The 27,136-nt window shown below is 41.1% G+C and overlaps 1 protein-coding gene and 1 pseudogene across 1 annotated transcript in view; one reads left to right on the top strand and one right to left on the bottom strand.

Moving 5' to 3' along the window:
* The window catches only part of LOC114081348 (rho GTPase-activating protein 29-like), a 30,829-nt gene extending 7,489 nt beyond the window's left edge, over nucleotides 1–23,340 (bottom strand). Inside the window, 5 exon segments of the mRNA XM_071618627.1 lie at nucleotides 2,150–2,287; nucleotides 2,559–2,747; nucleotides 3,457–3,596; nucleotides 16,401–16,640; nucleotides 23,259–23,340. Of these exon segments, the coding sequence (XP_071474728.1) occupies nucleotides 2,150–2,287; nucleotides 2,559–2,747; nucleotides 3,457–3,596; nucleotides 16,401–16,640; nucleotides 23,259–23,340 (789 nt within the window).
* A 255-nt stretch (nucleotides 23,341–23,595) lies between these two features.
* On the top strand, nucleotides 23,596–26,928 carry LOC139707390 (calmodulin-regulated spectrin-associated protein 1 pseudogene; annotated as a pseudogene).
* Nucleotides 26,929–27,136: the final 208 nt, after the last annotated feature.

Raw genomic sequence — 27,136 nt, 5'->3', positions numbered from 1 at the left:
AAGGTGTTGCCCTGTGATCAGTTTCTATCTTCACCACTCTGGGATCTGAAGCAAGTCACATCACCTCTTGGAGCTTTAGGTCAATGAGTTAGATAAAGGCTACTCTCTAACAATATTGCAAGAATTGAGCACACTTTCCCAAATGAAAGTCTTAGACACACAAAATTCCTCAACAGAATGCAAGTGTATTGTATTGTACCCAATTCATCTCCTCTTCCTGACTGACTAAACAAGATTAAGGATGACACATTATGAGACTTCCAGTCATTCAAAGGTATCAACCTCCATTTCTCAGTTGAGGGGTCTGTAGAATGTGATTAAAGGGTCATCAATGCTTTCCTGGGCTAACCTTATAGATCCAGTAATTTATACTTAATTTCTTTCCCTCCTGCAATTCCACTAAAATACAGTAGGCTCATAAGGACTAGGAAAATGGAGAAAACAAAAAGCAACAATTCACAAGTAGAAGAGCAGATGAATAAGTCCTGATGCAGCATTTCCAAGAGAACTGACCCTTTGTCACTCAACATGATTTCAGAATCCTAAAGGGACGAGGACAATCACTACCAGGTCCTCTGATCTTGGCTTAGGTTGCAGGTGGGCCAGCTGAGAAAGCTTAGCTCTCTATAGAATCCTGTCTCCACTCCATGTACTAGGGCAATCTCCTTTCTAAAACTCTGGAAAATTTTTCTCTGGGCAATGGGATACAGAGGCTTCTGAATCGAGGCAATGCCAAACATAAGGAACAGAGAGGTAACTGTCTTCAAATGGGGATATGTTGGCTATATGCACACTGAAAGCACAGATCCTACAGTCTTAGTAACCCTGGCTTCCACAGTATTGGTACTGTATCTCTAGGCAAGGAAAAAACCCTTTCCTGGGGGACTGTGGTTGTGGCTCAGTGGTAGTGCACTCATCTGGCAGGTGTGAGGCACTAGGTTTGATCCTCAGCACCACATAAAAATAAATAAATCAATTAAAAGTATTGTGTTCATCTACAATTAAAAAAATGCCTTCCCAGGAGGATCACACCAGTGCCAGAACAGGGAACTAGAGACATGTAGTTAGGCATATAACAAACAGTCCACCTAGACCACTTTATAGTAAAGTTCAAGGTTTTTAAAAAGCCTAGATGTGTGTTCAAGTGCTTCCAAAGTGATTTCAAGTCCAAACTCGTGTAACTAGACACCATGAAAGACAAAAATCAAAATGGGTAGAAAAAGAACAAATTGAAGGTGTAAAATGATGCTGTCAATATGCTGGCAACTAGTCAGATATGGTGAAAGAGCACTGGAAATGCAACTGATCTAAACTGAGATGTGCTCTGAATGAAAAATAGATACCAGATTTCAAAGAAGAAGAGCTGCAATACAAATAAATAAATAAAAAAAATACCTCATAATTTGAAAAACTAGATATTCAAAATGTTAAATGATATAATAAAATTTGCTTCACTTTATTTTTAATTTTTATGTTGCTATAGAAAATTTAATGTTATATATGAGGGTCACATTGTATTTCTACAGAGGTTAGAGGCCAAATAGACAAAAGAACCCTTAATGAGAAAAATCTATGAATATCCACAATAAAAGAGCATCATATAATCATTTAAAAAATGTTATCAAAAGAATAGAAAATCAGACTTCTTGAGTATTGAAACATGATCTCACAAATGGAGTAATTTACTTATTCAAGAAGAAAAAGACAAGGAAATGTCTTAGAAAGTTTTTGAAGAAAAAAAGAACAATAAAGAAAAGGTAAGGAAACTGGAGAACAAGTATGCTTGCCAAGCAAGTGCAAGACCCTGAATTTTTAATCCCCACGAGTATAAATAACAAATTTATAAATATTTATATGTGTGTTTGTGTATGTGTACACACACACATCTCCAAACAAGAGCTTCAAGTACAAGGGTGGGAGAATGGCAATAAAAATCAGGAAAAGTTCCAAGAACTAATGTGCTCACAACTGACAGAGCTCATGGAGTGGCCAGAATACTGGATGGAAATATATCCACATCAAAGTACATCATTATAAAATCTTAGAATAATGAGGGGGGTGATGACATAGTCTATAACAATGAAAAATATGAAATATAAAATATTTTTGCTCTTTGCATTTGATGGTAGGTTTAGAATAAAACTTTTACCTGGTGAAGGTAAAATTTTAACACTTCACAGATATCGTGTGAAGAAAATTCGGACAGATCTACTAAATGTCTTCCGTTTTCCAGAGCTTGACACAGTATTGCGATTTTTGCCTTGTTGCCACTGACTGGATAAATTCCCTTGAAGAGAAAAGAAAAACAGAATGCAATATTTTACTTTAGTACAAAGGGCTAAATGCAGACATCTAGACAGAGTTGATGTATCTACTTCAATTTTTATTAGTATTTAAAAAATACAAGTTGAAGTCAAATAAATTAACATTTTCCAAATAAATGTGAATAAATTTAGTTATTACAAATGGAGAGTGCTGATTTTCTTAAAATCTCTTTTTCATTAAAACAAATCACAAAGGCATTTATGTTTTTAGAGTTTTAAGAGTAAACAAGATACTTGTAAACACAAGACAGTCTTTTCAATTTCTAAAGTACACATTTTGATTATGAAAGGAATGCCATCTGGCTCCTTTTTGGCAACACAGGACAATTCTGCTCCAAATAAGTGTATTTTCCCCCAAAGTTTCCGATGTCCGCAAATGATGGTTAAGTTTGCCATGCAGTTTTTATGGCAGACAAGAAGACACTATAAGAAAATGATATTTGAAAACTGATTGACTCACCTTAAAATTATTCACAACTAAGCAAAATACAGGCCGACTAATAACGACAAAAATAAGTTAAAAAGTACTATTTGTGGTTTGTGAATTACGTTTAACAAGAAAAGTATAGAAATAAACTGTGGGACTTTAATAAACATGTACTGGCAAGCCAGGTGTGATGGCATATGCCCATGATTCCAGCTACTTGAGGGGTTGACACAGGAATTTCACAAGTTGAAGGCCAGACCAATCTAGCAAGAACCCATTTCAAAACACAATTTTAAGAAAGGGTAGATGGGCTGGGGATGTGGCTCAAGCGGTAATGCGCTCGCCTGGTGTGCGCAGGGCGCTGGGTTCGATCCTCAGCACTACATAAAAATAAAATTTAAAAAAAGATATTGTGTCCACCGAAAACTGAAAAATAAATATTAAAAAAATCTCTCTCTCTCTCTCTCTCTCTCTCTCTCTCTCTCTCTCTCTCTCTCTCTCCCCTTCCTCTCTCTTTCTCTTCTCTCTCTCTCTAAAAATATGGCATGTGCAAGACCCTGAATTTAGTTCCCAGGAGTACAAACAACAAATTTATATATATTTAAATGTGTGTTTGTGTCTGGACACACACATCTCTAAATAAGTAAAATCATAACAAAAAAGTATATAGCAAATGAAAAAATTGTGATTCCAAAAAGATCTTACCTCTTCGCATTTAAGACCTCCAAATATGACAATGTGTTCACAGTATCTACATCTTGCTGGAAATCTCCATTTTCTGAACTTATGGGTGGCAGCTGCTTTTGCCATTAATGATTGCTGAAATGTTCCAAGGGAGCAGGGTCCTAACAACAGAAATGTTAGTATGTAAGAAGCGTAAAATGACAAAAACATATACCACATGATATTGTGCTTGGAATAATTTTTAGATTTTGAGATTACTTATATATTACAAAAAGCTATTATTTTGAATTTCTAACATAAAAACGCATCTCATTTATTGATCTCTTATAAAACACACATTTTTTTTTTCTTTTTTAATTTACTTATGACAGTGGAATGCATTACAATTCATATTACACATATAGAGCACAATAGTTCACATCTCTGGTCATATACAAAGTATATTCATACCAATTCGTGTCTTCATACATGTATTTGGCATAATGATGACCTTCTCATTCCACCATCATTTCTAACCCCATGTTCTCTCCCTTCCCCTCCCACCCCTCTGCTCCAGAGTCCTCCCTTGTTCCCCCTCCCTACCCCACTATGAATCAGCCTCCTTATATCAGAGAAAACATTTGGCATTTGTTTCTTTGGGCTTGCCTAGCTTCACTGAGCATTATCTTCTCCAACACCATCCATTTATCTGAAAATGCCATAATTTTATTCTCTTTTATTGCTGAGTATATAGGATTTTGGAAGAACCCTGCACATTTTTATGCAGAAATTAACAAGTTGATTCTAAAGTTTATATGAAAATGTTAAAGACATAGGAGAGCCAAAGAAATTTTAGAGAATCTAGACTGCTTGACTTTACAATTCACTGTAGAGCTACAGGAATCAAGCCAGTGTGCTTTTGGCCTAGGAAGAGACATGCAAATCAACAGAATAAAATAGAATTCAAAGTAGACTCTCTTGTATTTAGTGAAGCTATTTCTTTTTTTTTTAATTCATTTAATTTATTTTAAATATATGACAACACTGGAATGCATTTCAATTCTTATTACACATACAGAGCACAAATTTTTGTATCTCTGGATATAAAGTATGTTCACGTCAGTTTATGCCATTATGTATGTTCTATTTTTTTGCATTACAATTTTTTTTTTAAAATTTTTTATTGTTGGCTGTTCAAAACATTACATAGTTCTTGATATATCATATTTCACAATTTGATTCAAGTGGGTTATGAGCTCCCATTTTTACCCCATATACAGATTGCAGAATCACATCAGTTACACATCCATTGATTTACATATTGCCATACTAGTGTCTGTTGTATTCTGCTGCCTTTCCTATCCTCTACTATCCCCCCTCCCCTCCCCTCCCCTCCCCTCTTCTCTCTCTGCCCCCTCTACTGACATTCGTTTGTCCCCCTTGTATTATTTTTCCCCTTCCCCTCACTTCCTCTTGTATGTACTTTTGTATAACTCTGAGGGTCTCCTTCCATTTCCATGCATTTTCCCTTCTCTCTCCCTTTCCCTCCCACCTCTCATCCCTGTTTAATATTAATCTTCTTCTCATGCTCTTCGACCCTACTCTGTTCTTAGTTACTCTCCTTATATCAAAGAAGACATTTGGCATTTGTTTTTTAGGGATTGGCTAGCTTCACTTAGCATAATCTGCTCTAATGCCATCCATTTCCCTGTAAATTCTATGATTTTGTCATTTTTTAATGCAGAGTAATACTCCATTGTGTATAAATGCCACATTTTTTTTATCCATTCATCCATTGAAGGGCATCTAGGTTGGTTCCACAGTCTAGCTATTGTGAATTGTGCTGCTATGAACATCGATGTAGCAGTGTCCCTGTAGCATGCTCTTTTTAGGTCTTTAGGGAATAGACCGAGAAGGGGAATAGCTGGGTCAAATGGTGGCTCCATTCCCAGCTTTCCAAGAAATCTCCATACTGCTTTCCAAATTGGCTGCACCAATTTGCAGTCCCACCAGCAATGTACAAGTGTACCCTTTTCCCCACATCCTCGCCAGCACTTGTTGTTGTTTGACTTCATAATGGCTGCCAATCTAACTGGAGTGAGATGGTATCTTAGGGTGGTTTTGATTTGCATTTCTCTGACTGCTAGAGATGGTGAGCATTTTTTCATGTACTTGTTGATTGATTGTATGTCCTCCTCTGAGAAGTGTCTGTTCAGGTCCTTGGCCCATTTGTTGATTGGGTTGTTTGTTCTCTTATTGTCTAATTTTTTGAGTTCTTTGTATACTCTGGATATTAGGGCTCTATCTGAAGTGTGAGGAGTAAAGATTTGTTCCCAGGATGTAGGCTCTCTATTTACCTCTCTTATTGTATCTTTTGCTGAGAAAAAACTTTTTAGTTTGAGTAAGTCCCATTTGTTGATTCTAGTTATTAACTTTTGTGCTATGGGTGTCCTATTGAGGAATTTGGAGCCTGACCCCACAGTATGTAGATCGTAGCCAACTTTTTCTTCTATCAGACGGCGTGTCTCTGATTTGATATCAAGCTCCTTGATCCATTTTGAATTAACTTTTGTGCATGGCGAGAGAAAGGGATTCAGTTTCATTTTGTTGCATATGGATTTCCAGTTTTCCCAGCACCATTTGTTGAAGATGCTATCCTTCCTCCATTGCATGCTTTTAGACCCTTTATCAAATATAAGATAGTTGTAGTTTTGTGGATTGGTTTCTGTGTCCTCTATTCTGTACCATTGGTCCACCCGCCTGTTTTGGTACCAGTACCATGCTGTTTTTGTTACTATTGCTCTGTAATATAGTTTGAAGTCTGGTATCGCTATACCGCCTGTTTCACACTTCCTGCTTAGCATTGTTTTTGCTATTCTGGGTCTTTTATTTTTCCATATGAATTTCATGATTGCTTTCTCTATTTCTACAAGAAATGCCGTTGGGATTTTGATTGGCATTGCATTAAACCTATAGAGAACTTTTGGTAATATCGCCATTTTGATGATGTTAGTTCTGCCTATCCATGAACAGGGTATATTTTTCCATCTTCTCAGATCTTCTTCTATTTCTCTCTTTAGGGTTCTGTAGTTTTCATTGTATAAGTCTTTCACCTCTTTTGTTAGGTTGATTCCCAAGTATTTTATTTTTTTTGAAGATATTGTGAATGGAGTGGTTGTCCTCATTTCCATTTCAGAGGATTTGTCGCTGATATACAGGAATGCCTTTGATTTATGCGTGTTGATTTTATATCCTGCCACTTTGCTGAATTCATTTATTAGCTCTAATAGTTTCTTTGTAGACCCTTTTGGGTCTGCTAGGTATAGAATCATGTCATCTGCAAATAGTGATAATTTAAGTTCTTCTTTTCCTATTTTGATGCCTTTAATTTCTTTCATCTGTCTAATTGCTCTGGCCAGTGTTTCGAGAACTATGTTGAACAGAAGTGGTGAGAGAGGGCATCCCTGTCTTGTTCCAGATTTTAGAGGGAATTCCTTCAATTTTTCTCCATTCAGAATGATGCTAGCCTGAGGCTTATCATAGATTGCTTTTACAATATTGAGGTATGTTCCTGTTATCCCTAGTTTTTCTAGAGTTTTGAACATAAAGGGATGCTGTACTTTGTCGAATGCTTTTTCCGCATCTATCGAGATGATCATATGGTTCTTATTTTTAAGTCTATTGATGTGGTGAATAACATTTATTGATTTCCGTATATTGAACCAGCCTTGCATCCCAGGGATGAATCCTACTTGGTCATGGTGCACAATTTTTTTGATATGTTTTTGTATCAGATTGGCCAGAATTTTATTGAGGATTTTTGCATCTAGGTTCATTAGAGATATTGGTCTGTAGTTTTCTTTCTTTGAAGTGTCTTTGTCTGGTTTAGGTATCAGGGTGATGTTGGCCTCGTAGAATGAATTTGGAAGTTCTCCCTCTTTTTCTATTTCCCAAAGTAGCTTGAAAAGTATTGGTATTAGTTCCTCTTTAAAGGTTTTGTAAAACTCTGCTGTATACCCATCCGGTCCTGGGCTTTTCTTAGTTGGTACTCTTTTGATGGTTTCTTCTATTGCCTCAATTGATATTGGTCTGTTTAGGTTGTCTATATCCTCCTGACTCAATCTGGGCAGATCATATGACTTCAGAAATTTATCTATGCCTTCACTATCTTCTAATTTATTGGAGTATAAGGATTCAAAATAATTTTTGATTATCTTCTGTATTTCTGAAGTGTCTGTTGTGATATTGCCTCTTTCATCCCGTATGTTAGTGATTTGAGTTCTCTCTCTTCTTCTCTTCGCTAGCATGGCTAAGGGTCTGTCGATTTTGTTTATTTTTTCAAAGAACCAACTTTTAGTTTTGTCAATTTTTTCAATTGTTTCTTTTGTTTCGATTTCATTAATTTCAGCTCTGATTTTAATTATTTCTTGCCTTCTACTTCTTTTGCTGTTGTTTTGCTCTTCTTTTTCTAGGATTTTGAGATGAAGTATGAGATCATTTATTTGTTGGTTTTTTCTTTTTTTAAGGAATGAACTCCAAGCAATGAATTTTCCTCTTAGAACTGCTTTCAATGTGTCCCATAGATTCCGATATGTTGTGTCTGTGTTTTCATTAATCTCTAAGAATTTTTTAATTTCCTCCTTGATGTCTTCTATAACCCATTGATCATTCAGTAACCTATTGTTCATTCTCCAAGTGATGTATTCTTTTTCCTTCCTTCTTTTATCGTTGATTTTCAGTTCCATTCCATTATGATCAGATAGGATGCATGGTATTATCTCTACTCCTTTGTATTGTCTAAGAGTTTCCCTGTGACATAATATGTGATCTATTTTTGAGAAGGATCCATGTGCTGCTGAGAAAAAAGTGTAACTGCTTGATGTTGGGTGGTATATTCTATATATGTCAATTAAGTCTAGGTTATTAATTGTGTTATTGAGTTCTATAGTTTCCTTATTCAACTTTTGTTTGGAAGATCTGTCCAGTGGTGATAGAGGTGTGTTGAAGTCTCCCATGATTATTGTATGGTGGTCTATTAGACTCTTGAACTTGAGAAGAGTTTGTTTGATGAACATAGCTGCACCATTGTTTGGGGCATATATATTTATGATTGTTATGTCTTGTTGGTGTATGGTTCCCTTGAGCAGTATGTAGTGTCCCTCTTTATCCCTTTTGATTAACTTTGGCTTAAAATCTATTTTATTTGATATGAGTATGGATACTCCTGCTTGTTTCCGAAGTCCATATGAGTGATATGATTTTTCCCAACCTTTCACCTTCAGCCTATGTATGTCTTTTCCTATCAAATGCATCTCCTGTAGGCAGCATATTGTTGGGTCTTGTTTTGTGATCCATTCTGCTAGCCTGTGTCTCTTGATTGGTGAGTTTAAGCCATTAACATTTAGGGTTATTATTGAGATATGGGTTGTTCTTCCAGCCATATTTGTTTATTTATGTTACTAAACATGGTTTGTTTTCCACTTTGATTATTTTCCCCCCTTTAGTGTCCTACCTCCCACTGTTGGTTTTCATTGTTATTTTCCATTTCCTCTTCCTGTAATGTTTTGCCAAGGATGTTTTGAAGAGATGGTTTTCTAGCTGCAAATTCATTTAACTTTTGTTTGTCGTGGAAGGTTTTAATTTCATCTTCCATCCGGAAGCTTAATTTCGCTGGAAACACAATTCTTGGTTGGAACCCATTTTCTTTCAGTGTTTGAAATATGTTATTCCAGGATCTTCTAGCTTTCAGAGTCTGTGTTGAAAGATCAGCTGTTATCCTGATTGGCTTACCCCTAAATGTGATCTGCTTCCTTTCTCTTGTAGCTTTTAAAATTCTCTCCTTATTCTGTATGTTGGGCATCTTCATTATAATGTGTCTAGGTGTGGGTCTCTTATGATTTTGCACATTCGGCGTCCTGTAGGCTTCTAGGATTTGGGGTTCTGTCTCATTCTTCAAGTCTAGGAAGTTTTCTCGTATTATTTCATTGAATAGATTGCTCATTCCTTTGGTTTGAAACTCTGTCCCTTCCTGTATCCCAATGACTCTTAAATTTGGTCTCTTGATGTTATCCCATATTTCTTGGATGTTCTGCTCATGGTTTCTTAACAGTCTTGCTGAGCTGTCTATGTTCTTTTCAAGTTGAAATACTTTATCTTCATTGTCTGATGTTCTGTCTTCTAAGTGTTCTACTCTGCTGGTAGTATTCTCAATTGAGTTTTTAAGTTGGCTTATTGCTTCCTGCATTTCTAGGATTTCTGTTTGTTTGTTTTTTATAACCTCTATTTCCCTGTATAGTTGATCTTTTGCTTCTTGGATTTGTTTATGTAATTCATTGTTGAAGTGATCTTTCATTGTCTGATTTTGCTGTCTGATGTCTTCCTTGAGACTCCAGATCATCTGAAGCATGTATATCCTGAATTCTTTATCTGACATTCCATCAGCTGCAGCTATTACCTCTTCTAACGTTGAGTTGACCTGCAATGCTTGTGGTCCTTTCTTTCCTTGTCTCTTCATACTGTTCGCGTTCCTTTCTACTTGGTGAAACTGTTGTGCTATTGAATTTTCCCCCTATATATTTATATTGGTCTTGTATAGTTGCAAAGTCTCCCTCACAGGCGCGGGCGGTGGCTCTGCCCCTCCTCCAATTGGGGCAATGTGCCTACCACGCCGGCAGGCCGCTGGGCCTGCTCTGCCAGTCGGTAGCAGGTCCGCCGACCTTGCAGGCGCGGGCGGCGGCTCTGTTCCTCTGCGGGCCGCTAGGCTTGTTCTGTCGGTGGTCGCAGTTCTGCCTACTTTGCAGGCGCAGGCAGCGGCACTGCCCCTCTGCAGGCCTCTGGGGCTGTACTGCCAGTGGGTCGCAGGTCCGCCTACTTTGCAGGCGTGGGGGGGGGCGGCTCTACCCTTCCTCAGGCCACTGGGCCTGTTCTGTCTCTCGGTTGCAGGTCTGACCTGTTCTGATAGTGGTCACAGTTCCGACTACCTTGCAGGCGCGGGGGGGAGGGGGCGGCTCTGCCTCTCAGCAGGCCGCTGCTCCTCTTCTGCCGGTGGGTCGCAGGCCCGCCTACCTTGCAGGAGTGATTGGAAGCTCTGTCCCGCCGCGGGGCACTGGGCCTTTTCTGTCGGTGGTCACAGTTCCCCTACCTGGCAGGCGTGGGGGGTGGGGGGCGGCTCTGCCCCTCAGCAGGCCGCTGGGCCTGCTCTGTGTTTGGTCACAGTTCCCTCTACTATGCCGGCGCAGGGGAAGGGGGCGGCTCAGCCTCTCAGCAGTCGGCTGCTCCTCTTCTGCCGGTGGGTCGCAGGCCCCCCTACCTTGCCGGAGTGATTGGAAGCTCTGTCCCGCCGCGGGACACTGGGCCTTTTCTGTCGGTGGTCACCCTTCCCCTACCTGGCAGGCGAGGGGGGTGGGGGGCGGCTCTGCCCCTCAGCCGGCCGCTGGGCCTGCTCTGTGTTTGGTCACAGTTCCCTCTACTATGCCTGCGCAGGGGGAGGGGGCGGCTCAGCCTCTCAGCAGGCGGCTGCTCCTCTTCTGCCGGTGGGTCACAGGCCCGCCTACCTTGCAGGAGTGATTGGAAGCTCTGTCCCGCCGCGGGCCACTGGGCCTTTTCTCTACAATTCTTAATACACATATAAACCACAATTTTTCATATGTCTGTTTGTACATAAGGTATGTTGACACCCATTTCAAGTCTTCATATATGTATATTGTATAATGATTTCCATCACATTCCACCATCCTTGCTAATCCCCTTCCCCCTCCCTTTCCCTCCCACCCCTCCCTAGAATTAATCTCATCCTCCCATGCTGTTCCTCCCAACTCAACTATAAGTCACCCCACTTATAGCAAAGAAAACATTTGGCATTGTTTTTTTGGAATTGGCTGACTTCATTTATTTTTTATTGGTTGTTCAAAACATTACAAAGCTCTTCACATATCATATTTCATACATTAGATTCAAGTGGGTTATGAACTTCCATTTTTACCCCAAATAGAGATTGCAGCATCACATCGGTTACACATCCACATTTTTACATAATTCCATATTAGTAACTGTTGTATTCTGCTACATTTCCTATCCTCTACTATCCCCCCTCCCCTCCCTTCCCATCTTCTCTCTCTACCCCATCTACTGTAATTCATTTCTCTCCTTGTTTTTTTCCCCATTCCCCTCACAAACTGTTATATGTAATTATGTATAACAATGAGGGTCTCCTTCCATTTCCATGCAATTTCCCTTTTCTCTCCCTTTCCCTCCCACCTCATGTCTCTGTTTAATGTTAATCTTTTCCTCCTGCTCTTCCTCCCTGCTCTGTTCTTAGTTGCTCTCATTATATCAAAGAAGACATTTGGCATTTGTTTTTTAGGGATTGGCTAGCTTCACTTAGCATAATCTGCTCTAATGTCATCCATTTCCCTGCAAATTCCTTGATTTTGTCATTTTTTTGTGCTGCCTAATACTCCATTGTGTATAAATGCCACATTTTTTTTTTATCCATTCATCTATTGAAGGGCATCTGGGTTGGTTCCACAGTCTAGCTATTGTGAATTGTGCTGCTATGAACATCGATGTGGCAGTATCCCTGTAGGACGCTCTTTTAAGGTGTTCAGGGAATCGTCCGAGAAGGGCAATAGCTGGGTCAAATGGTGGTTCCATTCCCAGCTTTCCCAGGAATCTCCATACTGCTTTCCAAATTTTCTGCACCAATTTGCAGTCCCACCAGCAATGTACAAGAGTACCCTTTTCCCCACATCCTCGCAAGCACTTGTTGTTGTTTGACTTCAGAATGGCTGCCAATCTTACTGGAGTGAGATGGTATCTTAGGGTGGTTTTGATTTGCATTTTTCTGACTGCTTGTGATGGTGAGCATTTTTTCATGTACTTGTTGGTTGATTGTATGTCCTCCTCTGAGAAGTGTCTGTTCAGGTCCTTGGCCCATTTGTTGACTGGGTTATTTGTTATCTTATTGTTTAATTTTTTGAGTTCTTTGTATACTCTGGATATTAGGGCTCTATCTGAAGTGTGAGGAGTAAAAATTTGTTCCCTTGATGTAGGCTCCCTATTTACCTCTCTTATTTTTTCTCTTGCTGAGAAAAAAACTTTTTAGTTTAAGTAAGTCCCATTTGTTGATTCTTGTTATTAACTCTTGTGCTATGGGTGTCCTATTAAGGAATTTGGAGCCGGACCCCACAATATGTAGATCGGAGCCAACATTTTCTTCTATCAGATGCAGAGTCTCTGATTTGATATCAAGCTCCTTGATCCATTTTGAGTTAACTTTTGTGCATGGCGAGAGGAGGGGATTCAGTTTCATTTTGTTGCATATGGATTTCCAGTTTTCCCAGCACCATTTGTTGAAGATGCTATCCTTCCTCCATTGCATGCTTTTAGACCCTTTATCAAATATAAGATAGTTGTAACTTTGTGGATTAGTCTCTGTGTCCTCTATTCTGTACCATTGGTCCACCTGCCTGCTTTGGTACCAGTACCATGCTGTTTTTGTTACTATTGCTCTGTAATATAGTTTGAAATCTGGTATCGCTATACCGCCTGATTCACACTTCCTGCTTAGAGTTGCTTTTGCTATTCTGGGTCTTTTATTTTTCCATATGAATTTCATGATTGCTTTCTCTATTTCTACAAGAAATGCCATTGGGATTTTGATTGGGATTGCATTAAACCTATAGAGAACTTTTGGTAATATCGCCATTTTGATGATGTTAGTTCTGCCTATCCATGAACAGGGTATATTTTTCCATCTTCTAAGATCTTCTTCTATTTCTCTCTTTAGGTTTCTGTAGTTTTCATTGTATAAATCTTTCACCTCTTTTGTTAGGTTGATTCCACAGTATTTTTTTTTTTTTTGAGGATATTGTGAATGGGGTGTTTTTCCTCATTTCCATTTCAGAAGTTTTGTCACTGATATACAGAAATGCCTTTGATTTATGTGTGTTGATTTTATATCCTGCCACTTTGCTGAATTCATTTATTAGCTCTCGTAGTTTCTTTGTAGACCCTTTTGGGTCTTCTAGGTATAGGATCATATCATCCGCAAATAGTGATAATTTAAGTTCTTCTTTTCCTATTTTTATGCCTTTAATTTCTTTCATCTGTCTAATTGCTCTGGCCAGTGTTTCGAGAACTCTATTGAATAGAAGTGGTGATAGAGGGCATCCCTGTCTTGTTCCAGATTTTAGAGGGAACGCCTTCAAGTTAAAGAAGAATTAATACTAATACTTTTCATGTTATTTCAGGAAATAGAAAAAGAGGGAGCTCTTTCAAATTCATTCTATGAGGCCAACATCACCCTGATTCTGAAACCAGACAAACACACCTCAAAGAAAGAAAACTACAGACCAATATCTCTAATGAACCTAGATGTAAAAATCCTCAATAAAATTCTGGCGAATCAGATACAAAAACACATCAAAAAAATTGTGCACCATGATCAAGTAGGATTCATCCCTGGGATGCAAGGATGGTTCACTATACGGAAATCAATAAATGTTATTCACCACATCAACAGACTTAAAGATAAGAACCATATGATCATCTCGATAGATGCAGACAAAGCATTCTACAAACTAGAGCATCCCTTTATGTTCAAAACAATAGAAAAACTAGGGATAACAGGAACTTACCTCAACATTGTAAAAGCTATCTATGCTAAGCCTCAGGCTAGCATCATTCTGAATGGAGAAAAATTGAAGGCATTCCTTCTAAAATCTGGAAGGCTGACTTCATTTAGCATTATCTTCTCCAACACCATCCATTTACCTGCAAATGCCATGATTTTGTTCTTTTATCATGCTGAGTAGTTTTCCATTGTGTATAAATGCCACATTTTTTTTTATCCATTCATCCACTGAAGGACATCTAGGTTGGCTCCACAGTTTAGCTATTGTGAATTGTGCTGCTATAAACATTGATGTGGCTGTGTCCCTGTAGTATGCTGTTTTTAAGTCCTTTGGGTAAAGTGAGAGAAGAGGAATAGCTGGATCAAATGGTGGTTCCATTCCCAGATTTCCAAGGAATCTCCTTACTGCTTTCCCAACTGGCTCCACCAATTTGCAGTCCAACCAGCAATGTATGAGTGTACCTTTTTCCCCACATCCTCACCAACACTTGTTTTTGTTTGTCTTCATAATAGCTGCCATTCTGACTGGAGTAAGATGATATCTTAGAGTAGTTTTGGTTTGCATTTCTCTGCTTGCTAGAGGTGATGAGCATGTTTTCATATATTTGTTGGTTGATTTTATATTCTCTTCTGAGAAGTGTCAGGTCAGGTCCTTGGCCCATTTATTGATTACTTGTTTTTTTGGTGCTTAGGTTCTTGAGTTGTTTCTATACCCTAGAGATTTGTGCTCTATCTGATGTGTGAGGTAAAAATTTGCTCCCAGGATGTAGGCTCTCTGTTCACCTTGCAGATTGTTTCTTTTGCTGAGAATAAAATTTTTAGTTTGAATCCATCCCATTTATTGATTCTTGTTTTTAATTCTTGTGCTATAGGGGTCTTATTAAGGAAGTTGGGGCCTAATCCCATATGGTGAAGATTAGGGCCTTCTTTTTCATCTATTACATGCAGAGTTTCTGGTTTAATTCCTAGGTCCTTGATCTATTTTGAGTTAAATTTTGTGCATGGTGAGAGATAGGGGTTCAATTTTATTTTGTTGCATATGTATTTCCAATTTTCTTAGCACCATTTTTTAAAGATGCTCTCTTGCCTCCAGTGCATGCTTTTGGCTCCTTTGTCTACTATAAGGTAATTGAAATTTTGTAGGTTAGTCACTGTGTCCTCTATTCTGTACCATTGCTTTACCAGCCTGTTTTGGTGCCAATACCATGCTGTTTTTGTTACTATTGCTCTGTAGTATAGTTTAAGTTCTAGTATAGTGATACCACCTGCTTTGTTCTTCCTGCTTAGAATTGCTTTAGCTATTCTGGATCCCTTATTTTTCCAGATGAATTTCATGATTGCTTTTTTCTATTTCAATGAGGAATGCCATTGGTATTTTGATCGGAATTGTGTTAAACCTGTATTATGCTTTTAGTAATATGGTCATTTTGATAATATTAATTCTGCCTATGCATAAGCAAGGTAGATCTTTCCATCTTCTAAGGTCTTCTTTTTATTTCTCTCTTTAGGGTTCTGTTGATTTCATTGTATATTTATTTCACCTCGTTTGTTGATTCTCAAGTATCTTATTTTTTTTTCAGGATATTGTGAATGGGGAGTTTTCTTCATTTCCTGCTAAGAGGATTTGTGACTGATATACATAAATGCTTTTGATTTATGTGTGTTGACTTTATATCCTGCTACTTTGTTGAATTAATTTACTATTTCTTGAAGTTTTCTGATGTAGTTTTTTGGTCTTCCAATTATAGAATCATATCATCAACAATTAGTGCTAGATTAAGTTCTTCTTTTCCTATATTTATTCCTGTAATTTCTTTCATCTGTCTAGTTGATCTGGCCAGTGTTTCAACAACTATGTTGAATAGAAATGGTTAAAGAGGGCATCCCTGATTAGTTGCAGATTTTAGAGGAAATACTTTCAATTGTTCTCCCTTTGGAATGATATTGGCCTGAGGCTTAGCATAGATAGCCTTTATAATGTTGAGATATGTTCCTGTTATCCCTAGTTTTTCTAGTGTTTTGAACATAAAGGGGTGCTGTCTTTTGTCAAAAGCTTTTCTGTATCTATCAAGATGATCATATGATTCTTATCTGTAAGTTGATTGATATGATGAATTACATTTATTGATTTTTGTTTGATAAAACAACCTTACATCCCTGGGATCAATCCCACTTGATCATGGTGCACAATCTTTAGGATATGTTTTTGCATTGGGTTTGCCAGAATTTTATTGAAGATTTTTGCATCTAAGTTCATTAGAGATATTGGTCTGAAAGTTTCTTTCTTTGAAATGTCTTTGTCCAGTTTTGGAATCAGGGTGATATTGGTCCCATAGAATGAGATTGGAAGTACTATCTCTTTTTTCTATTTCCTGAAATACATTGAAGAGGGTTGGTATTTGTTCTTCTTTAAAGATCTTGTAGAACTCAGCTGTGTAGCCATCCAGTCTTGGGCTTTTCTTGATTAGTAGTGTTTCGATGGCTTCTTCTATTCCCTCACTGGATATTGGTCTGTTTAAGTTGTGTATATCTTCCTGAGTCAATCTGGGCAGATCATATGGCTGAAGGAATTTATCAATGCCTTCACTGTCTTCTATTTTATTAGAGGATAAGGTTTCAAAATAATTTCGAATTATCTTCGGTATTTCTGTAGGGTCTGTTGTGTTATTGCCTTTTTCACCACATATGCTAGTAATTTGAGTTCTCTCTCTCCTTCTCTTTGTTAGCATGGATAAGGGTGTGTCGATTTTATTTTTTTTTCAAAGAACCAACTTTTAGTTTTGTCAATTGTTTCCATTGTTTCTTTTGTTTTGATTTCATTGATTTCAGCTCTGATTTTAATTATTTGTTGCCTTCTACTGCTTTTGCTGCTGATTTGTTCTTCTTTTTCAAGGGCTTTGAGGTGTAGTGTGAGGTCATTTATTTGTTGACTTTTTCTTCTTTTAAGGAATGAACTCCATGCAATGAATTTTCTTCTTAGTACTGCTTTCATAGTGTCCCAGAGATTTTGATATGTTGTGTCTGTGTTAAGTCTAAGATATTATGTTATTGAACTCTATAGTTTCTTTATTTAACTTTTGTTTGGAAGTTCTGTCTAGTGGTGAGAGAGGTGGGTTAAAGTCACCCAAGATTATTGTGCTGGGAGGTCAATTTGACTCTTGAACTTGAGAAGAGTTTGATGAACATAGCTGCACCATTTTTGTGGCATATATATTTATGATTGTTATGTCTCATTGGTGTATGGTTACCTTGAACAGTATGTAATGTCCAACTTTATCCCTTTTGATTAGCTTTGGTTGAAATCTACTTTATTTGATATGAGTTTGGAGACCCCTGCTTGCTTCATCAATCTATGTGAGAGGTATGATTATCCCAACCTTTCACCTTCAGTCTGTGGATGTCTTTTCCTATCAAATGAGTATCCTGTAGGCATTATATTCTTGGATCTTTTTTAAAAATCCAATCTGCTAGCCTATGTCTTTTGATTGGTGAGTTTCAGCCATTAACATTTAGGGTGACTATTGAGATATGGTTTGTATTTCCAGTCATATTTTTTATTTTTGTTACTTAACATGACTTGGATTCCTCTTTGATTAGTTTTTCTTTTAGTGTACCACCTCCTTCTTCCAGTTATCATTGTTGTTCATTTCCTCTTCCTAAAATATTTTGCCAAGGATGTGTTTTAGTGTTGGTTTTCTAGCTGTAAATTCTTTTAACTTTTGTTTATCATGGAAAGTTTTATTTCATCTTCAAATCTGAAGCTTAGTTTGGCTGGATACAAGATTCTTGGTTGGAACCCATTATCTTTCCGGTTTGAAATATGTTGTTCCAGGATCTTCTAGCTCTCAGGGAATGTGTTGAAAAATCTGCTGTTATCCTAATTGGTTATCCCTATAAGTAATCTGATTCTGTTCACTTGCGGCTTTTAAAATTCTCTCCTATTTCTGTATATTGAGCATTTTCATTATAATGTGTCTTGGTGTGGGTCTGTTGTGATTTTGCACATTCGTTGTCTTGTAGGCTTCTTGGATTTGTATTTCCATTTCATCCTTCATGTCTGGAAGTATTTCTATATTATTTCATTGAATAGATTGCTCATTCCTTTGGTTTGAACCTCTGTGACTTCCTCTATCCCAATGACTCTTAAATTTGGTCTTTTTATGCTATGCCATATTTCTTGGGTTTTGTGCTTGTGGTTTCGTATCATTTTTGTTGTGCTGTCTACATTCTTTTCAAGATGATATACTTTGTCTTTGTGGTCTGATGTCCTATCTTCTAAGTTGTATACTCTGCTGGTGATGCTCTCATTTGTGTTTTTAATTTGGTTCATTATTTCTTTCATTTCAAGGATTTCTGAATATATATATATATATATATATATATATATATATATATATATATATATATATATCTCCTCAATCTCCCTGTAGAGGTCATCTTTTGCTTCTTGGATTTGTTTATGTAGCTCATTGTCAAAGTGATCTTTCACTCTCTGTATTTGTTGTCTAATGTCTTCTTTGAGATTCCAAAACATCTGAATAATGTAAATCCTGAAATCTTTCTCTGTCATTTTTTCTGCTGTTTCTGATAATTCTTCTAATGATGCATTGTCTTCAATTGTTTGTGGTATTTTCTTCCCTTGTCTTTACTTGTTGCTGGTATTTCTTTCCTGCTCTGTGGGACTGGAGTGTTATTCTTTTTACCCTATATATTTGTAGTGCTCTTGTATATTCCAAGATCCCTTCTTTGTGGGGAAGGATACTGTTGACAGTTCCCAATATCAACAATACATCACCTATGTGTAAGTTACTGCTATTAAGAAATTTATAGTTAGTCTCAATCTCTAGTATTGTTGGATTCAATTATAATTTAAAATATAATCAGTAGTTTCATAGAAGATGTACACTTTCTTCTGGTGGTGGACAGAGAACTGGAGGTCAGGTATCTGATGTTATGTTAAGGGTGAAAGATGTGAGAGCAATGGATTAATAAAACTTAGGAAATTTGGAGGAGAACTCTAATCAAGTGGGTTAGTAGCAGGGGAATAGACAGGAGGTAATTTAGGGGAGACAAGTATGTGGGAGGACAGTAGAATGCATAAAAACAAACACATATATGTGTTAGAAAATTACAAGAAGTAAAAATAGTAAAAATTAGGATGTTGAAAGAGAAAGAGAGGGAGGAATAAAAATAAAAAGGAAGCAAAAAAGAGAAAAAAGAGAGAGAGAAATAAAAAAAAGAGTGGTGGCTTATGCAATTCCTTTTTATTAAATTATTCTGGTCACTCAGTTCTATTTCATGCAGAGTTCTTGGTTTCACATATGTTGGGGTTGTGAGGACCAGAGGAGGAGGGGTAGAGGAGAAAGAAAGAGGATAAAATGGAAGAGAAGAAAACAAACAAACAACAAAATACTCTCAGAGTTCCCTTTTCTTCAGTTCTCTTTCAGTAGATGGAGTTGTCTATTCCAAGCTTGGTTCTCTGCCCTCAGGGTGGTGTAGGTAACCAGTGTGAGAAGACTAAAGCTCGGCCTCTCTTATCTGGGTTCCCTAATCTTGGTCTCTCTCAGTTTTTCCTGGGTTTTAGCCCCCTCCCCTCTCTTGCTTATCAGGTCTCAGCTGGGGGACCTCACGCCCTCCACCTTAGGATCACACCAGGTGGGCAGCGTCCTGGTGGCACTGCGCTCTTTTTCAACTGAGAGCTGATTTTTTGCTGATAGTGTCTATACAGAGTTATCACAGCTGGGGGAGGGGATTTGGAACCCAGGTACCTGTTCAGTCACAGATCTGGCTGGTAACCACACCCACCAAAGATGGTGAGAAAGGTGGAGTCAGTCCTTTTCCCAGTCGGGGTGTCTGGTGAGGTGGGGGGAGCTGGGATGTCCTAGTGCTGTGCCTAGAATGTGGTCTGGGGACCTGCGTGGGAGCACAGCCACTCTGCTGAGGTGCTGAGTTGGTGTCTCTGTTCCCCCACTTGAGAGTCGCGCCTGTGCTCAAACTGTAGGCTTTGGGACGGAAGCCTGGAGTCTCACCTGAACAGAGAGGCTCTGAGTTCTGCTTGGTGTTCACAGCTCTGGTGGATTCTGCGAAAATCCGCTGGATGGTGTCCTGTCACATGCGCTGAGATGTTGTGTTCCCTCAAGGCAAGACCCTGAGCAGGAGAAGCCACCTGATAGCTTTCTCTGATTCAGGCATAGAGAAGCCAGAAACAGGATCTCCTCTACTCTGCCACCTTGGATCCCAGTCAACTGGTTTCTGACAGAGATGCCAAAGTAATTCTGTGGTCTTTCAATAAATGGTGCTGAAATAACAGATATCCATAATGTGAGGGATGAACCTCAAACCTTATTTCAGTCATCTCTAAAATGAACAGGAACCACACAACTAAACATACAACCTAACACTATCCTTCTTGGAATTCAGGTTTATGAAGGGCAGCTGCCTATTTTTATAAATAAAGGATGTTTTGGGAACACAGCCATGTTGATATATTGTGTATAATTGCTTTTAAGGATTATTAATTATAATGTAGTAGAGATAAAAGACTGTTCAGGTGTTGATAGTTTTTGAAACTGAGGTTGTATACACAGATTTCAAATACTGTTTGGCCTACTTTGATGCCTGTTTGAAATTTCCCATAAGAAAAACTTGTTTTTGTTTTTTTAGTCTACCTTAAGATCTACTTGGGCTATCTCAAGATCATCCTCATAAGCTCCATCACTCTCCTTCCCATTTCTCTCCAGCAAGGCTCAACCAAGCCTAGAGTCCCCTGAATGTCCTGTGGAAGCCAGCCATTCATTCTAACATGCTAAGCACAAATGTGACATCATGGTAGTATTCAATGAATATTAGAGAAATATATTATAAGTAAAATTATGGAAGGTTCTGTCTGCATACACCCTGAAGTTGAAACTGGACTTACTCTTCCCTAACACTTCTATAAACATGTTAATTAGCTCCTACCTCTTCCTTTCAAAGGAAGACTATGGGGCTAGACTGTAGTTCAGTGGTAGAGTGCTTGCCTAGCATGCCTGAAGCCCTGGTTCAATATGTAACACCACAACAAATAAAATAAAAAGGAAGACTGTGACATTTGAAAACTTTCTCAGCAATACACCCTGAAACTTTCTTCAAGAAAAATAAAACTCTTATCAAGGGAGGCATTATTGCCGAATATCTATCTGCTCTATGAACAAGGTGGCTCATTTCCTTATCACGTAATAATAAAGACAATTAAAAAAACACATACCACTTTCCACAGAAAAGACCAGAATGTGCTCCCAACCTTTATCAATCCCCTGGATTCTTTACACACATGAATTATCTTTATGTGTGTGGCTCATCACCATGATGAAAGTGAATGGGAAATTAAAAAGAAACAGGAAACCAACTACTCTTCAAAACTTCAAAGCAGAGCTATTGTCTGTGACTTGTTGTCTCAAATCAAGTGGTTCTGGCTTGATTTGAGACACCTGCACATTCTGGCCACCTACAGAGCTCTCTTTTAGATTCCTCAGTGGCTCTGAGCACATGGCTGCACTGTCAAAGCAGTGAGATCCTGGTAGACATTAGAGATAACCAGAAATTCTGTGCAGAAAGCCTCCCCACTTCTGTGCTTATTAAAGTTACCCTCTACTTTCAAGCTCACACAAAAATATCACTTCATTACCTCCATTGAAAATAATCATTCCTTTGGCTCTACTTTTTGGTTATTGTATTCTGCCACTCACTAAATGGAAAGGTTCTACAGGGACTCTGTCTAGCATAAAGTGAGATCCTGCTAAATTTTCAGAGTGAATGCTGAATAAATTATGATAGATAGGAATCAAAATCCTTCCAGAATCCCTCTGAGAATCATCTTTGTTCACTGGTAGTACTAACGCCCTGGGACCAAGAGCAGTTGTAAATGCCCACATTCCTAGGTCAAGGGCTTTTACAGGTGGGAGGTGAAGGCGATGATAATTGAGAGGTTGTTCTATTTTCCAGAGGGTGGAGTGGGCTGGTGTTACCCTCCATTCAGTGAATAGTGATTCTTCAACTCAGCCAAACTTCAATATCCTGCCAACTTGGGGGGTGAATCTTTTCTACCTGGGCCCATTGGGATTTCTTCCAATTCAGTCTGAAAGGTTTTATCAAAATCATGAGACCAGAGCTATAGGTATTGTCAACCTAATGAGGCTTAAGTGTCACTGTTCCTCACTTGCACAGTTCTTACAATAAGGTAGCATTTCTAAGTAGGCATTTCTGGCAAACTGCTTAAAGAACACACTGGGGGGGGGAGGATCTAAATTTCAAAGACACACATGTATACATGTATAATGTGCTGTGATTTATTTACTCATCCTAAATACTCACCTTCACATCTAATTTTGAATTCTTTTTCATGAACAGGGAGACCCCTACACCTAAACTCAATAAGGAGGTGAAGTGAACCCAAAGAGGAAAAGAACAAAACTGATACAGAACAAAAAGCTGCCTGCTGTTTAGAAATGGTCTTGGAATATTCACAAAACACCTAACACTCCTCTCTTCCCCCCAAAGATCCAAAGAACTCAGTGGATGTCAAAGATCCAAATGACTCAGTGTGGAACCCTATCCTTGGTCTCTAAGGCAGGGACAGTAGTGAAAAAGTGAAATAAGCCAGCACCTGTCTTACTCAAAGAAAAAGACAGTCCTGGTCCACTTGGTTTCCACAGAAGGGGGGCGACCTTCGGAACACCAGATTTTATCACGGACAGGGTCTTGGGGCATCCTGGCCTCATACTCACAGGGACATACTCTCCTTGTAACAGTTGGGATCTCCCAGCTTATCAATTCCAATTTATATCCTAACTTTGTGTGCTAAGGTCATGGTTTAAAAATGGTGAATGGAAACAAAAGGGACAGTAATAAGGGAAGGACAGAGAAGAGATAGGATAGAGATGCAACAGAGGGGGCCCTCAGAAATAAAGGCAAGGAGAGTGTCCCTGCACCTTTATGCCCCCCTCCCCACCCCAAAGTAGTCATCAACCAAGGCCTAGATGAGGTGAAGTGGGTAAAGAAAAAGTAAAAAGGGAACAGCACTTGTTAGTTTCTTTACCTAGGTACTCATCAAAATGAAATTTCAGGAAATGTCACGACACTTACAAAAAGATCCCAGTGGGAAAGACGACTGTGAAGACCCGAAAACCAAGAAGGAAAAGTCAAGTTAACCCGTGAGTATCCTGAGTATCACGAGTATCGCTCTGGTCCGCAGCTGCCACAGCCTCGTCGTCCTGCTCCAATTGCTCACTGATCACCAGTGTTCCGGTTCCCATGGTGCCCGCTCCTGACGTCTACCGCTCATGGGCGCCCATCCCAAGGTTCCATCCTCCCGGAACACCCCGCCCCGCCCGCAGCCGCCTCCCCTGCGGGACCACCGCGTGACCCTGTGGCGCCCTGACCCTGGATTGCAATTGGTCAGCAGCCATCTCTGCAGTCCCCAGCCCAATGCAGCACCAGAGGACCACCTCCATCTCACACTCATCCCCGCGCTTCCTCCAGCGTCCAGGACTCAGACTCCCGCCTAATGCATGGCGAGAGAGGGCCAGAGCTCGCAGCCTCCATCCCCACGCATGGCCCTTGGAAACCCTATCAAGCCACCTCCAAGACCACCCTGGCCACATAAGCCCCTCCCCGCCATGCACTGCCAAGTCCCCCAGAGACCAGCCACTGGCCAGCGCTCACTCGTGGGGGTGGAACCAGGGCCAGCGGCAGATGAGGGCGGCCTGTGGATCACAGGCTATCAGCTGTGAAGCGCACTGATCCAGTCCCCCAGAGGCAGGTGGATGCCCTAGAGAATAAGCCTGACAGATATTTCTTGGAGCCCCTGCTGCCAGCAGTGCTGAGGCCAGCAAAAAGAAGCAGACCATTCTTCGAGGGGAAAGGAGACCTTGGAGCAATGTGCCCAGGAGGCCCAGGGAGGGCACTCAACCTGCTGCCTGGAAGAAGATGACCTGCCATGGTGACTTGATTAGCACTTTCACCAATTCCTCCTCAGAGCTTGCTGCCAGCACTGACCCTGCAGAGTGGGGTTGCAGTCTGCAGAGGCTACAGAAGTGCATGGGGGGGGGGGCGGGCTCTGGCCATTGGCAGATTGGATCCCTTGTCTCAGTGACAGTCTGCCAATGGCCATTTCCTTCACCTAGTCAGGGCTGATGTGACACAGAGGGGAGGTTATGTGTTGGCCCAAGAAGCTCTGGCACCCCCTCTAAGGAGGCCTGGGCTGCCTGAGGCCAGATTCTGACTCTGATATGGGAGACAAAGAAGAAGTGTAACAGGATTTCATTGGCGAGGACCTTGCCATCATAATTGCCAGGTACACTGGTGAAGAGGAGTCAGCCAAGTTGCAGGAGGACATGAAGGTGAAGGAGCATGAGGACAAAGGTGATGCTAGTGGCCGCTCGAGCCCGCATCTGAGCACTGCCTCTCAGCTCAGCAGCGTGTCCATGGCCAGTGGAAGCGTGAAGATGACCAGGTTTGCTGAGAGGAAGCTCCAGAGACTCAACGGCTGTGAAACCAAGTCCAGTACCAGCAGCTCCCAGAAGACCACACCAGATGCATCGGAAAGCTGCCTAGCCCCTATGATGACATGGAAGCAGAAGAGAGAGCAGAGCCCAGGCAGGCACAGCCGGGATCCTGCCAGCCTCCTGGCATCCGAGCTGGTGCAGCTGCACATGCCCCTGGAGGAGAAGCCCAGGGCCATAGAGACCCAGAAGAAGAGGATGGAGGCCCTGTCTGCATGGCAGCACCTGAAGCTGGGCAAAGCCACCTTCCTGCACGTGAAGAAGGGGAAGGCTGATGGCGCCCCACACCCACTGAGGCCCAAGAATTTTGCAAAGGAGTATGCTCAGCACAATGGCATGGACATTGACAGTGGCATTTCTAAGTTAGAAGCCTTTCTCGCCAAGGAAGAGCAGAGGGAAGATGTCAGTGAGTTTCAGGTCATGGACAGAGAAAGCCGAGCTTTTTGTCCAGCTTCATAGCCCCAAAGAGCTGACTGCTGTGCACGACGGGGAGAAGGGCAGAGCGCTTTCCGCTGCTCTCCTGGAGGACGGCATTGGCAAAGTGGGAGACCTGAGCAAATGCGACCTTTCCATCAAGAAGCTGAACGAGACCATCAGCACACTGCAGCAGGCCATACTGAAGATCTCCCACAGCAGGAGCAGCTCCTCATGAAGTCCCCCAGGGGACCAATGCCAGGCCCTAAAAATAACTCTCAGGACCAAAAAGTAAAGACCTCAATCCACTTCATTGAGCGCTTTCTCCCACTGGGGTGGCTGGTCACTGCAAACCACCACCACCACCACCACCACTCTCCCATCCCCACCCCGTCTGGGGCAGGGCCTAAGCTCTCATTCAGGAAGACGAGCTAAGCTGAAGGTTCCAGAGGATAGGCAGTAGGGCTCTTCTCAAAGCAAGACCCCAACACCCTGCCTGGAGACCCTCCCGCATTTGCAACCTTTCCCCTCTGGAGATCACCCATGAACACCTCCCAGCCCAGGTGTGGACAGTGCTGCAGTCCTTGGCAGCAACCCTCCTGAGAAGTGTCTGTTGGACAGTTACAGGCTTCATGATGATAGCAACCAGTGACATTGTCTCTATCCTCCTGTAAAGAGGCAAATATTCTGTGACAAAATGTGAACTTCACAGAAGCCATGGACAGGAGTAGGAAAGAGGCAGGGCTGTGCTCCTCCGACCCCGCAGGGAGTGACCACATTCCTGGGGAAGAGCCACTGAGGAGCAAGGTCAGCCTCATCGAGGTGGACCTGTCCCACCTACAGGCCCCCAATGAGGACGAAGAGGGGACTGGGTGCTGGCCATACGGGCTCTGTGGACCTCCTCGGCGACAGTGACCAGAAGCCTGGACTTGGCTTCTTCTTTAAGGATGAACAGAAAGCAGATGAACTTGCCAAGAATTGGGCGGCCTTCCTCTTAAAACAGCAGTGCAAGGCTGAAGAGGCTCGAGTATGGAAGCAGCAGCTGGAAGCAGAAGTGGAGCTCCAACGGGATGAAGCCCCATCTAAAGCTGAGGAGGACCACATCCAGAAGGAGGAGGAGAACGCAGGGCGAGAGCTCATTAAGCAGGAGTACTTGCGGAGGAAGCAGCAACGGATCCTAGAGGAGCAAGGGCTCGGCAAACCCAGGTGGAAGCCGAAAAAGCTGCCCCCAAAGTCCGTGCACTGGGAAGAGTCTGGCAGTGACTCTGGGAGCAAGTGCTCCTCCACCATGATCACCTGAGTCAGATTCATTTGGCTCCAGCCTGTCCTTGGCCTATGCAGCGACCATGGAGCCCGAGAGCATTCTTTTGGGGAGCACACCTTCTCAGCGAGTGGAATCGTTGGAAGCCTTGCCCATAGGGAGCAGCAACCCAAGCAGGACCATAGACAGGGACTGGGAAATGGCGTCAACAGCTTCTTCCCTGGCCTCAGTGGCGGAGTACACAGGTCCCAAGCTCTTCAAGGAGCCCAGTAGAAAGTCCAACAAGCCCATCAACCACAACGCCATCTCCCACTGCTGTCTGGCTGGAAAGGTGAAAGAGCCTCACAAGAGCTCCATATTGGAGGAGCTGGAGAAGTGTGACACCAACCACTACTTCATCCTGTTCCGTGATGCCTGGCTGCCAGTTCAGGGCGCTGTACTGCTACTACCCCGACACCGAGGAGATCTCCAAGCTCACTAGCACGGGGCCCAGGAGAATCACCAAGAAGATGATCGGCAAGCTGTACAAATACAGCTCAGGCCGAAACAGTTCAACCTGATCCAGCCAAGACCATGTCTATCAGCATGGACGCCCTCTCCAACCATAACCACTGTGGTAGCCCAAGCGGGCCGCAGTGCCAAAGAAGAACCAGACTCCTAAGTGACCCCAGTGCAGCCTGAAGTCTGGGGACGCCATCGGGATCCATAGTTACTGTTTCGTCTACTGGGGTACGAAGCGTGCAGAGACACTGACCTTTTTCAGAGGCATTTAGACCACAACACAAGCCCTCTCTCACCTCCTTGCATGCACAGGGCATGCCAGGAGGGCCAGAGGGGGGCGCATGTGCCCTGTTTTAAATAGCAGCTGCGGTG

This window comes from Marmota flaviventris, chromosome 10 (genome assembly GCF_047511675.1).
Source record: "Marmota flaviventris isolate mMarFla1 chromosome 10, mMarFla1.hap1, whole genome shotgun sequence".
Lineage (NCBI taxonomy): Eukaryota > Metazoa > Chordata > Mammalia > Rodentia > Sciuridae > Marmota > Marmota flaviventris.
The sequence above is the reverse complement of the archived record's forward strand: the minus strand, read 5'-3'. Positions and strand labels throughout refer to the sequence as shown.